Below are 12,989 nucleotides of genomic sequence, written 5' to 3'. Positions count from 1 at the left end.
TGACAGGTATATTTAAGCTGATATTCTAACGATTCAAAGATTTAAATCATATCTATTTTTGATCTCTATATATAATTATTTAGTAATTTAAAATTACTTCTTACATTTGTTCTGGCTCATTTTCAAAATTCTTCTTTTTATTTCAGGCTATAAGTTATAATTTTTCTTTGCTTTAAAATCCAATAGTAATTTTGTTACCTTGAAACTTTATTTCATTTATGCTTGTATACACAAATTTAAAGAAGTTGTGTCTATCTCATGTACTATATGTTTATTTTTAAAATATGTTTTTATTGATTTCAAAGAGGAAAGGAGAGGGAGAGAGAGATAGAAACATCAATGATGAGAGAGAATCATTGATCTGCCTCCTGTATGCCCCCTACTCGGGATCAAGCCTACAACCTGGGCCCTTGACTGGAATCACACCCGGGACCCTTCAGTCCGCAGGCTGATGCTCTATCCACTGAGCCAAACCAGCTAGGGCTATATCATGTATTCTACAAAGCTATTTCATTTTGCTGTCATGTTCAAGACAAAAGAAATTAGAAATGTAATGTTAGATTTTGATGAGATTTTAGTATGGGTAGATATCTGAAGCAAGATAAGTATTAATAAATTTATATTAAAAGTATATAAAATAAGTGTGAAACGCACTATAAGAAATAGTAAAACATTCCCGAAAAAGGGAAAATGGAAAATAAAATAATTAAAGAATATACACTATTACAATTTGCTTTAAGTGTTTTGAAGAGGAAAAGAGATAACCAATGCAAAGATTAACACATTCACAAATATTTGTAAAGTATAGGAACAAGTGCACAATGGAACCCAAAATTTTAGCTGTGACACTGTCAAAAGCAAACAGTAAAAATTTATGTTGTAAAGACTGATTCTAAGTTTAATTGACCTCCTTTAAAATGGAACAGTTTACCAAAACACAAACAGTTTTTGGTATCAAACAATTTCTTTTGTGTCCCTAATATAATAAATGACACTATCAGATATAAGTACATACATTAAAATTAAACTTACGTCTCTAAGTTGTCACCTTCAAGAACAGTCTGAACAGGCAGGTAGCCAAGTCGAGGATGTTTGGCAAAGTATTTCTTTGATCTGAACTTATTCTTCAGCACCTTTGTGAAGTCGCGTACATCTTCCCCAGATGTTGTCTATGAGGTTGAAAAAATTACACTTCTCTCATTAAAATGGAAGAAGATAACTTTCTACAATAAATAGACCAGATGTAAATTAATGCAATTAAATGACAATAGTTTCAGTAGCTTTATGTATTTTCTGGAATAACACACAATGTTATGAAAGCACATAGTAATCAGGACTCATCATTAAATATACCCAGCAGTTAGTTTATAATTTTTTTTATTTCTTACTGAAAATAAAACATAGCTAGCTTATTTGCCCAATATTTTACAAATTAGGCCAAAAAGTAAAATTAGTTTTGGGAATTTTATTGCCTGATTCCCATCTGTAAAAAAGTTGCAGCTTATTATTAAACATTTAGGGATGATGAAGTATGATGGATATTATATGGTTTTAACTAAGGTGCAGAAATGAGGTTGAGCTATGTAGCCTATACTGACTGCACACACGCTAGTATATACTGTAGTCGGAAAAAGGAGGCAGCAGTAATAAGAGACCAAGAGCAGCATCATACTTCTACTCTATATTGTAAAAAGTACTATACTATATTTCCAATCCAAAGTTTCTTTGTCCTTTCCCAACCATGTGAACATAAATAACTTTGACACGAAATAAATTTTTATTCAGTATTTGACACTCTATCACCAATTCTAGTTTTTATTTGTAATACATCATACAGACATCAACTTCATTCAGTCCTTCTGAAGATGTATTTAAAATATTTACATTATCTGCACAGAACTAAATTATAGCCTTGGCTGTCTGACTCCTGATTGGCTGTCCAATCTATAACTAGTTAGACCTCACTCTAATCTCTTTACAAAACAGAACCAGATAACTTTTCTATAATAATAAACTGAGTGCTAAATACACTGCCCTACCTGCTGCCTCCCTCCCTTTTCTTGCACCCTCTCCAGTCTATCGTTTCCTTCATGACAAGCATTTCCAGGATTCATACTGTGATACTACCAAAACTATTTTGCAAGCAGAAGCTTAAAAATATATAATTATTTATTAAAACAACTAAATTCTGGGTCAACACTAATGTAGTTGTATTACTTCCTATCTGCCCCTATTCTACCTAAATATGTCTATTTCTAGTAAACTGTTAAGGGGACTTTTGACTCTCTAGGTTTACAGAGCAGGGAGAAAACTTGAATAAGCCCAGGTTATTCCTAATCTAAAATTCAGCAATTTTCACTTTATTGAAAAGAAAAGAAGTATAGTGAGGACAGTCTGCAGAATCACTAGGCCTTACCATCAGATCCACAATGTCAAATCTCTTCCTGAGTAATTCTGAGAATAAACTATGTAATAACCTGTCATTCTCTGGATTTAGATCCTAAATGTGAGTAAGTGTAGAAAAGAAGCCATTATGAAAAGAAATGCAAAGGTCTTTGTAAAGAAAAAAGAGTTGCTATAAGAAATGATGGTATTAAGATTTAACCAGGCAGGACAGGACAGGACAGGAGAAATAAGCAGAATATAGTTGGAAGTAAAGAGTTTTTAGAGGAGAAAGCCTGGGAGGATATTTCACCTACCCTGAAGGGCATTTAGGTCTTTTACAATGGTTAAGGCAACTGCAGACCATTGTTTATGAATATATTTACCCTGAATGTTTTGGTAAAAAAAATAAAATAAAGGGAAAAAAGCTTTTTATGACAGAAATGCAAAAATAAGGCCCCATGCAAGGATAAGCGTTTATGACCCGATTTATGTCTATGTCTGATCTTAACATATTGTTAATATACAGGGAAATAATAAAGTAATGGGCTCCAGCTTTTACTTGGGCCATCTCCATTGGCAGCATAAAAGTTTTCATCTCTTAGGCCAGTGTTTTTGAAGCCATATCCAGGTTTTCAACTAACTCATGAGTGGGGGAAGTGGGGAAGAAAAGACCACATGCGCACTGTACCAGGCTGCTTTGCCAGTCTGGCTCAGCCAGGGCAGTGTACAATACAGTGTTTTCTTAGTATATTCACATAACTGTGTAAATATCATCACTATGGAATTCCAGAACATTCTCATCACCCTGAAAGAAAACCTACACTCATTCGCAGTCATTCCCTCTCACGTACTGTCTCCTCCTCTCAGCCCCTTGGCAACCACTAATCCACTTTTTCTTTCTATGGATTTGCACATTCTGGATATTTCTTATAAATGGAATCATACAATATGTAGTTTTTTTTTTTAGTGACTGGCTTATTTCATTGGCATAATGTTCTTCTAGCTTATCTATATTTGGGATTCAACATGAACTCCTCCTGCTTGGGAAAAACATAATTCAAAAGTGCAAGTCCAATTCCACATGATACACTTTTTAGCTAAATATATCAACAAATAAACAACACCTACCTGCCTCCCAAGAAGTTGCAGCAGGGGCTGGAATTAAATTTGAGTTTCTGATATAAGGCCCAAATTTAATATTTGAAAAAAGTGAGTTCATTCTTATACAGAAATGGCACATTTTTATTTCATCAATTTCCATATCAAGGAAAAAAAAAGTACCACCAACATTTGTAACCTAAAGGCACTAAATGCACTGCCATAAACTTTATGCAATATTAAAAGAAAAAGCAAAAAGTAATTCATCCCACAGGAACTAGATATTATATTCAGTTCAGCAGAATGTAATTCTTTAGTTGGAATAAAGCCAAGAAAATGAATTAAATCTATTTTCTCACCAAAAAAGTTAAAAGACATTTATACATATTTGGTCACATTTTCTATGTAATGACAATTCCTACTACTTCTCTGTTTTACGTGCTCGAGCAATAATTTGGTAAAAATGAAAAAGAGGACCACCCACTTGTAATGAACATAAATAATCAAACTTAACTCTGTCTTCATGCTAGGTATAATACTTTTTTATTTATATTATGATATGAAGGTGAAATTGAAAGGACCCTCCATTACTACATAAATTACCCAATTCTTTAAATTATCTTTGCACTTCTTGAAAGACTAAGTTTTCATTTGTTGCTGTAAATGAAAAGGAGAACAAAAGACTTTGCAGATCTCATGAGATGAAATGAGGGTAGCATATTGGCACAGAACCCTGCACCTTATAAATAGCCTTCCTTCAATCTCTCTTTTCCATCAAGGGCAGTGAGATCTTCATCACTTTTGTGACCCATAAGGAAACTGACACTAAGGCTTTGGGGGATTCAGACTTACAAGGTCAGTGAGGAGAAAGCTGCTCTTGAAAACCCAGGTCTTTTCACCATATGTCACTTCTACAAAACTGAAACAGTTTTAAGTCTTGTAAGAGGAAAAAACCCATATAGCCATTGACTAGAAGATTTATGATTACATTCTAAATTTCCCCTTCATTTTCAATAAGTATTGCTAAGAAACCCTGTGGTTGGTTTTTGCAAAATTTACATGGAAATGTCCAATCTACAACTAAATAGACCTCACTATGTAGAGAAAGGAGAGAAGTGCAAATTTCTAACTCTTTGAACATCCAGAGACAACTACTGGTAAGTGTTTGTTCCTTTTTCTGGGCCCTCCTACTTCCGGTCCCGCCCCTCGGTAGCTGGGATGCAGGCCAGGAACAGCAGGAGCCAAGATGGCGGCCAACAGCACATCCCTGGTGCTCATAGACCAGTTCCACAAAGAGGATGTTCAGCTTCACCTCAGCAGTATGAGGAAGCTGTTTACCACAGTCGCAGCCCTCGGGTGGCAAGGGCTTACAGCTTATTTTAAAACTAGAGGCCCAGTGCACAAAATTCATGCGGGGGGGGCGGGGGGGAGTCCCTCAGCCCAGCCTGCATCCTGTCCAATCTGGGACCCCTCAGGGGATGTCTGACTGCTGGTTTAGGCCCAATCCCAGGGACATCCCTTTCATAATCCTGGACTGCTGGCTCCTAATTGCTCACCTGCCTGTCTGCCTGGTCACTCCTGACTGCCCCCCCACTGCGGGCCTGCTCGCCTCTCACTGTCTCTGCGTGCCGGCCTGGTTGCTCCTAACTGCCCCCCCCCCCACAAGCCTGCTCACTCCTTACTGCCCCCCAGCTGGCCAGGTTGCCCCTAACTGCCCCCCTCTGCCGGCCTGGTCACCCCTAACTGTCCCCTGCACTGGCCTAGTCGCCCCTCACTGCCCCCCTGCCAGCCTAATTGCCCCCCCTCCCCATGCTGGCCTGGTTGCCCTACACAGCCTGCTTATCCACTCATTTGGTCGTCCCTCACTAAGCCCCCTGCTGGCCTGGTTGTAGGCAGCCATCTTGTGAGGGTGTGAGGGTTAATTTGCATATTATCTCTTTATTATATAGGATAGTAGGTTATTGTCTTGACCTGTTCAGTGAGCACTTCTTTCTGTCATGCTGTATTTGTAGTGAGATTATTTTGTTCTCTTCTTTTTATAATTGCCTTATGTGAGATTTGATTGTGAACCTTTTTCTTGCTCAATGTTTTTCTGAAATGAATTTTCCTAAACTTTTAGAATGATGAGAAGTTCAGGAAAGCTTTTCCGACTCCACAGAATTGCTCTCTTTCTGTGTAACTACTTTACAAATGGGACGAAAATGGCAAAGGTGAAAGAGACTGAAAAAAAAAACAACAAAGCCACTGCCATCTCCATCTTTCCCAAATCCTTCCGCAGTGATTTTTAGCACATAAGGAAGAATATGCCCAACAAAGAGTGTTCCTCGAATGGTCATTTTTGGAAAATTAATGACGGTGAGTCATTGTGAAAATGTTTTAGAATTAAACTACACAAACAAGTGGGCATGTGAACACTGGAAATTAGACTTCCCTCCACTATGCTGCCATTATTTTTTTTTAAATATATTTTATTGAGTTTTTACAGAGAGGAAGGGAGAGGGATAGAGAGTCAGAAACATCGATGAGAAAGAAACATTGATCAGCTGCCTCCTGCATACCCCTTACTGGGGATGTGCCCGCAACAAGGTACATGCCCTTGACCGGAATCAAACCCGAGACCCCTGAGTCCACAGGCCGACGCTCTATCCACCTAGCCAAACCGGTTAGGGCTATGCTGCCATTATGTAACAGTGAGATGGTAATGAAATTTATTTAGATAGTGATAAGTAATTAGTTCTCGACTTATTTCCCACAAACTAATACAAATGAAAGAATAAAATATTTAAAAAGTGTTGCTGAATCAGAAAAACTACCCTGTGGTAAGTCTGTCCATGTAACTCTCTACCAAAACCCTAAAACTCCTGTGTGTAAACTGGCATCTAATGATTTTTTTCTTGAATTCTATTTTGCCAACCAAGGTTGGGAATATTTTCAATTTTCCTCCATTTTATTCCTTGATTAAGTACAAATATAGCCATTATATAGAGCAAAATTTAGTCTATCTTTTGCTTGTGTTTGTATATCTCCATATAAATGCATGTGTCTTAGTCTATATCCCTGTTCATATTTCAAACTGTATATTCTTATCATAAATGCTGGCACCTATTCACTATTGAACTTCAAAAATATTGACATATGACTTTTCTTTCTCATCAATGCAAATCACAAGGAGCAATAATGCTAAGATGAAGAAAAATCTACACTTAAAAAATGCTAACCATCACAGTCCGACAGCCAAGTAGATTGTTAAATTGATTGTTTTACTATTTCAACTCAAAAAACTCCCTTCACCAAACATACACACACAAAAAATAAAGGGGAGGGGGAATTACAATGATGCCAATTAAACTAACAGCCAAAATTTCTCATTACTTAGCACTTTAAGCAAAACACCCAAAAGAACTACAAAAAAGAAACAAAACCGCATTGATTTTAAATCTTCCCCCAATTTTTTTGTTCAACTTGTAATTTAGGATGGGCAGTAGTATCTAATTCCTAAACTAATACTCCTAACATTATATTTTTAACTGTTAACTACAAATATGAATAAGTTATGTACAGAGGAAAACAAAGAAGTATAAAGAGGAAAATCAGGGTTGTATAAGATGACAGTCATTTAGCAGATGAGTAGGATAATGAAACATTATAATTTGGATCATGCTTAAGTGCAGAATTCATTGGTGAATAGCACTCTCTTTAGCAAGACTTATTAAATATAGAAGTCAGTAGTCCTAAGTGGTATATGCATACTACTAAGGAGTACATTTCATTATCACAGAACTTATTTTAAAGACATTCCAGTCATTTTTAAAAATTGCAAAACAACTTCTCAGTTTTGAATTAAGTTTCATTGATTTTTAACAAGTTCAAATTCAGACATAGTAAATTCCATGGACAGTATGAAATCATTAGGATAAGCTTGGAGCCTTTTTCAAGTTCTAATGGAAAAATATAAAACTAAAAAATTAGCATTAATTAACAGAATCACCAAGGCGTCAAAAATAAGTGAGGTAATAAGTCAAAGTAAAATGGATTTGGGCCAAACCTCTCCTTAACAGCTAACGACATACTCTAAATGAACTCAACTTATTGTTAAAACAGTATAAAGTGGGCATGAGCTGAAAAACCACTTCTGGATGCTGAGGTCAGAGAAACAGCAATGATGCTGCATTTTTAGCATATTGGTAAACATCTTAAGTCTCATCTGAAGCAGCAAGACTGCCAAAAACAAACTATACTAACTCAGTGTAGAGCTTTCCAAAGGATGAATCAGCATTATCTTAACATTTGATTTTTATAGCCTTATGATACATTGATGCTAGCAGGGGTGGACAGAGTGGACAACACAACACAACTATTTCTAATTTTTCTTTGTTTTTTTGTTTGTTTTTTCTCAACAACATATAGGTTTATGTTTTTTTAAAGATGTGATTTTACTTTACACTTAAAAATTTTTTTTTTTTTTTAGTAGAGAACTGTGATTTTTTTACAGGTTCTGAAAACCCTGAACATATTTGGTTTATTTCTCCACATATTAGCCAATACCAGCAAGAATATGCTTAGAACTGTTGCTTTAAAACTAACATGCATTTGCTTTAAAAAATGCAATACAAATTCTGTCTTAGGTGTTGTTGACTTAATAAGCTATTTACCATTGAGGCATTATTTTTTTCCTTATCCTCCCCTCTTCCCACCAAAATCTTAACAAAACTATCAGTACAAACTAGTCCTATCCAAAACAAGCATGTAAGCAGCGAATTTTGCAATGATTCCACCCCAACAATTTGAATGCTGGGAGTAGCTGATGTTGCTAACCTTTCTGGCAATAAAATTTTGCAAATATCCCATCCCTTCCCTGAGCTAATTGAGCTAACATGTCTCTCAGAACACCTTCCTATGCTGGCCAGACCTTCAGTTGCTGATATATGTATTGACCAACGGGGAAGTACTTTGCTGCCTTTCCCCATTTCTCCTTTTCCGGCCACTGTCTCTCACCAGATGCACACAGTCTTTGTCTGTTTACCTTTCTGTCCCCACTAGCGTGGACTCTATGTTCTTCTTATGAACACAATTCCCTACATCTTGTTCATAATTGAAAGTTCAACCTTTCTCCTTCAGTGAATCCTGATGCTCCCCTACGATCATCTCCATCAGAGGCTGTATAATCTCTCCCTCACAAATGCCAAGGAAAGAAGTAACACCATCTTCCCCTTAGCCTCAGCGGATCAGCCACTAAAACAAAGTGCCTGTCCACTCCCTTTGACTGGACTTGACCAGACACAGTATCATCTGTCACTTCTAGAGACTGATAGTCTTCTAAAGTCCATCTCATCTCTATAACCTTTCATGTCCCTTCAGTCACACACTGAGATATGGCCACACCTCAGGACTCATCATAACACATCTTTCATTCCCAAATCTCTATCTTGGAGAAATCTTTCACTGCCTGGAACCTTCTTACCCTTGCTCCTACTTTTTTAATATGAGTAAATCCATTCTTGTCCCCAGGATCTTGATCTCTAGCCCCTCAAACCCCTTTGGGATTTCTTCAGCATAGAGATATCCCAAATCCATTATAGTACCACTAACACCTTTGAATCCTTACTCTCTTGGCCTTCAACTATACCTACCACCTTTTAATTCTAAAGCAGCTGCAATGACAGAGTCACAGACTGCAAACCTTGCCAATTAACCTCAGCTGCACTCTGGTGGCAGTGTAGCAATTAATTTACTCAATTTTTGGTGACTCATGCTTGCCCTTAGTAGCAATTCTAAATGTTTTCCATTTTCCATCATATTTAACCCTATCCAACCCTGTAAGGAATTGCAAAAACTCTTATAAATCATATGTAAAATTCATCATCCTCTTTCTCTAACCGACTATCACATGTTCTAACATACGAATGTTTCTAATTTGAATCAATTTAGGTTATTTGCAACAGAGAATATAGATAATTTTTTACAAAGATCCAATTAGGGTAATTTTAATTATAAAATTAAATGAAGCCGAACCGGTTTGGCTCAGTGGATAGAGCGTCAGCCTGCGGACTCAAGGGTCCCGGGTTCGATTCCGGTCAGGGGCATGTACCTTGGTTGCGGGCGCCTCCCCAGTGGGGGGCGTGCAGGAGGCAGCTGATCGATGTTTCTCTCTCAGCGATGTTTCTAGCTCTCTATCCCTCTCCCTTCTTCTCTGTAAAAAATCAATAAAATATATTTTAAAAAAAATTAAATGAAAATAATATAAAGTGTAGCCATCTTAAAAATAAATGATAATCCCCAAATTCGAACATGTAGTGAGCAGGTAATAAGAAAACAAATCTGACTATTATCTTGATCCATAAACTTAATCATGTAAAAATGTTATAGTCTTTTGTTGAAATTCCCCATATAGAGGTCATCTTCCATTGATTATATTTTCTCTGTATCTCCAGTCCCCAACAATATAATATTCCTGAAAATACACAGAAAATACTATTTGCTTATGACTACATCCCAATGGAGTTAAATAATAAATCTATATCTATGGTCAATGCCACTGATGTTGAACAAATCATTTACCTTCTGTAAGATTTAATTTTTTCTTTAAAATGAGAATGACTTAGTTAGATCCTTTCCAGCTTTAATATTCTCCAACAGCAGATGTGAGCTCATTTAGCTTTTATGGACCAGAATTAACCAAGCATAGTAAGAAAAAGAGTCCTCAAGTAATTTAAAAGACAACAGAAGAGGTAAAAGCAACACACACACACACACACACACACAACAAAACAAAACAAAAAGACAATACAGGATAACACAGACTCAAATATTAACTGGTAAAGTATGGGCTATTGGTAGAAATCACAGAATGACATTGTTTTGGTGAGGGGAAACAGAAGAGCTTGGGAATAGTTCTTCTGTACAAAGTAAGAGCTGAGCTGCTTTTGTGAAAGGTGGGATTTTAATGAATAGAGAGAGAATGGTGACAGGTATTAAATATAGTCTATATCATGTTGTCTGTCTTCAACTCTTATTGAGCCCAATGAAAGAATTACCAAATGTATAAATTTGGATTATAGAATGATCAGGGAAAATAAGAGTTAAAAAAAGTTATTTCTTGGAGAGAAAAATTCCACTTCATCTCTATATATAAGTGTCTAATTATCAATTCCACAAAATACCTTTATAAATTATGATAGCTCATTCATACACCATTAGTCTTCCTACATCTAAAGACAAATATTGTTACAGATAATAAGCTGATATGTTCCAAGAACTATTTCTGGAGCTCTGAGGGTTTAAGATAAGGCTTATAAGTTTCAAAAACATAAGCTTCAAATATAGAAACATTGTGATTCAGCTAAACGTAAAGGAGAAAGAAATCAAGACTAATGTAACTAGAACACTTTCCTAGATACAAATGGAGATGTGCTATGAGAAATGCAAACATGAAGATATGTACGGAAAGGTCTGATCCATTTAACACTCAAGTGGTGTTTATTATCATTGTATGGATATTTTTACATTTGATTTCATTTTCTAAGGCAGATATCAACTGAGTTTAGGGAATGTTGGGTAAAAGATGGATGCACCATAAATAAAGCTCACTAAAAAGAAAAAGAGAGGACAACTGTTAAATCAAGTAATTTATTAGTATTAAATTCAGGGCTATGCCTTTCAAAGACTCAACTTACATAGATTTCTCAATTTTATCCAAAGTTGTGGGGTCAAATGCAGAAAATAACGAGTCATAAGAGATGATTTATGAATGTAGGTTGCTGATTAAGATCACTATGAAAACTTCAGAAATGGGCAAAGGACTTCCCAAAGCATGTCTGAAGAAAGGGAGTCAACCTGTACAATGCAGGGTAAGCTGTAATCTTAGACATACTAACAATGACTTTGGGAGGACTATATAACAAGAAGGGTTCTAGGTAATTTACAAATTTAATTTAAAAATGATAGTTGGAAAGTGAAATTCATCAGTGTATCAGTGATACTCAAGTATGCCCCCACTGGCCAATGACTGATAGGGAAGAGATATAGATTTCAAATTTTGTGGGTATTTTGCAAAATCATTGGGGATTACTGTAGTTAAAACCAAGAAAAATAGTAATTATATATATATTTTCTTTATACATTTTTGAATATGTAGTCATTTTTATAGATCTTTAACATATACTTTCCCTATGATTTTTTCCATTTTGACATTAGCTTTTTATACAGTTTCCTAAATTTCTAGCTATGACCATGTAAATATTAATACTATATTTCTCCCCAATCCAAATCCCTTATAATGACCCACAGGGTCTCACAATCAGATACCTGACTTTCTTAACCCCATCTCCTACTACGCTCCCTTTGAGATAGGATAAATTCACTTTCTATGAAATTCACTCCAGTTTCTGCTGGTCCCCAAGTCTTTTCCACCTCTTTCCCACCCCCCAGGGCCAGCTTCATGGGCATGTAACCTGTGCAGTTGCACAGGGTCCCGTGCTCAGAGAGCTCTGAACTTGGCCCAATGCTCTGCTTTTGCCATCTTGAATATCGCAATAATTTTTTAACAGGGGGCACCACATTTTCATTTTGCTTTGGTCACTTCAAAGTAGATACCAGTGCCACCTACTACACTCCCCTTGTGGAATATGCTCTCCTGTGCCCCAATCACACCAAACTCTTCTTCACCTCCAGACTCCCTTGTGTGCTGTCTCTTCCCTCTACTAGTTCTATACACATGAAGTAAAGTAATTCTTTCTTTTCCTTCAATCTCAACTCAAATGTTAACATATTAGGAAGATATTAACTTACTTTTTTTATTTAAAGTGCCTCCTGTAACCTTTTATCTCATTATCCATTTATTTCTTTAAAGGCAATTTGCTGACCTACTTACTACAATCTGTAATGATCTCATTTGTTTCCTTGTTCCTTATCAAAGATCCCCTTCTCCTAAATGGAAAGTAGCAGGAGAGTCCCAATCTTGTCTATTTTGATAGTACACTGCTGAATTATCAGGGCTGAGAACAGCATCTGACACATACTGAGTACTCAATATTTTTTGTTGCATGAATAAGTATGTTAATCACAATAATAAATGGTACTTCACACATTTTCACGGGGGAATTTTTTCCTAGTTGAAGTTATTGTGCACTTTTATCTGTTGTAATTCTGCAACACTGTCCAAAAAGTAACTCAATTCCCTAACCAAAGAAAATGTATAGCTCTATGAATAAATTTTGTTCACTATTTGGAAGGAGGTTAAAAAATAGCTGTTACAGAAAATGAAGATCACTTCAGAAAGCATAGCTTTATATAAAAGGAACAATATGAATTAATATCCAGTGCTAGTGAAGCCCTAGTAAAATCAGTACATTAACAAAATGTAATAATAATAATATGGCATAAACCTCTTTTGGAAAAATGACATGAAGTATTTTGGCTATGAAAACACTCATAGTCACTCACTTCTAGTACTTTATTATATGGAAGTGTAATTTATATGTAATATGGAAAAAGTGATCTTTACAATC

General features: G+C 36.0%; 1 protein-coding gene across 12 annotated transcripts in view; it reads right to left on the bottom strand.

Annotated features, from left to right (window-relative positions):
* UTRN (utrophin) overlaps nucleotides 1-12,989 on the bottom strand; it is a 443,932-nt gene that overhangs the window by 26,808 nt on the left and 404,135 nt on the right. For all 12 annotated transcript variants that reach the window (XM_036316081.1, XM_036316083.1, XM_036316082.1 and 9 more), the window contains one exon: nucleotides 1,033-1,169. In XM_036316081.1, coding sequence (XP_036171974.1) covers nucleotides 1,033-1,169 — 137 coding nt within the window. The remainder of the gene's footprint in view (nucleotides 1-1,032; nucleotides 1,170-12,989) is intronic.

Source organism: Myotis myotis, unplaced genomic scaffold, assembly GCF_014108235.1.
Source record: "Myotis myotis isolate mMyoMyo1 unplaced genomic scaffold, mMyoMyo1.p scaffold_m19_p_7, whole genome shotgun sequence".
NCBI classification, from domain to species: Eukaryota; Metazoa; Chordata; class Mammalia; order Chiroptera; family Vespertilionidae; genus Myotis; species Myotis myotis.
Note: the sequence above shows the minus strand (reverse complement) of the source record. Positions and strands in the feature narration are given on the sequence as shown.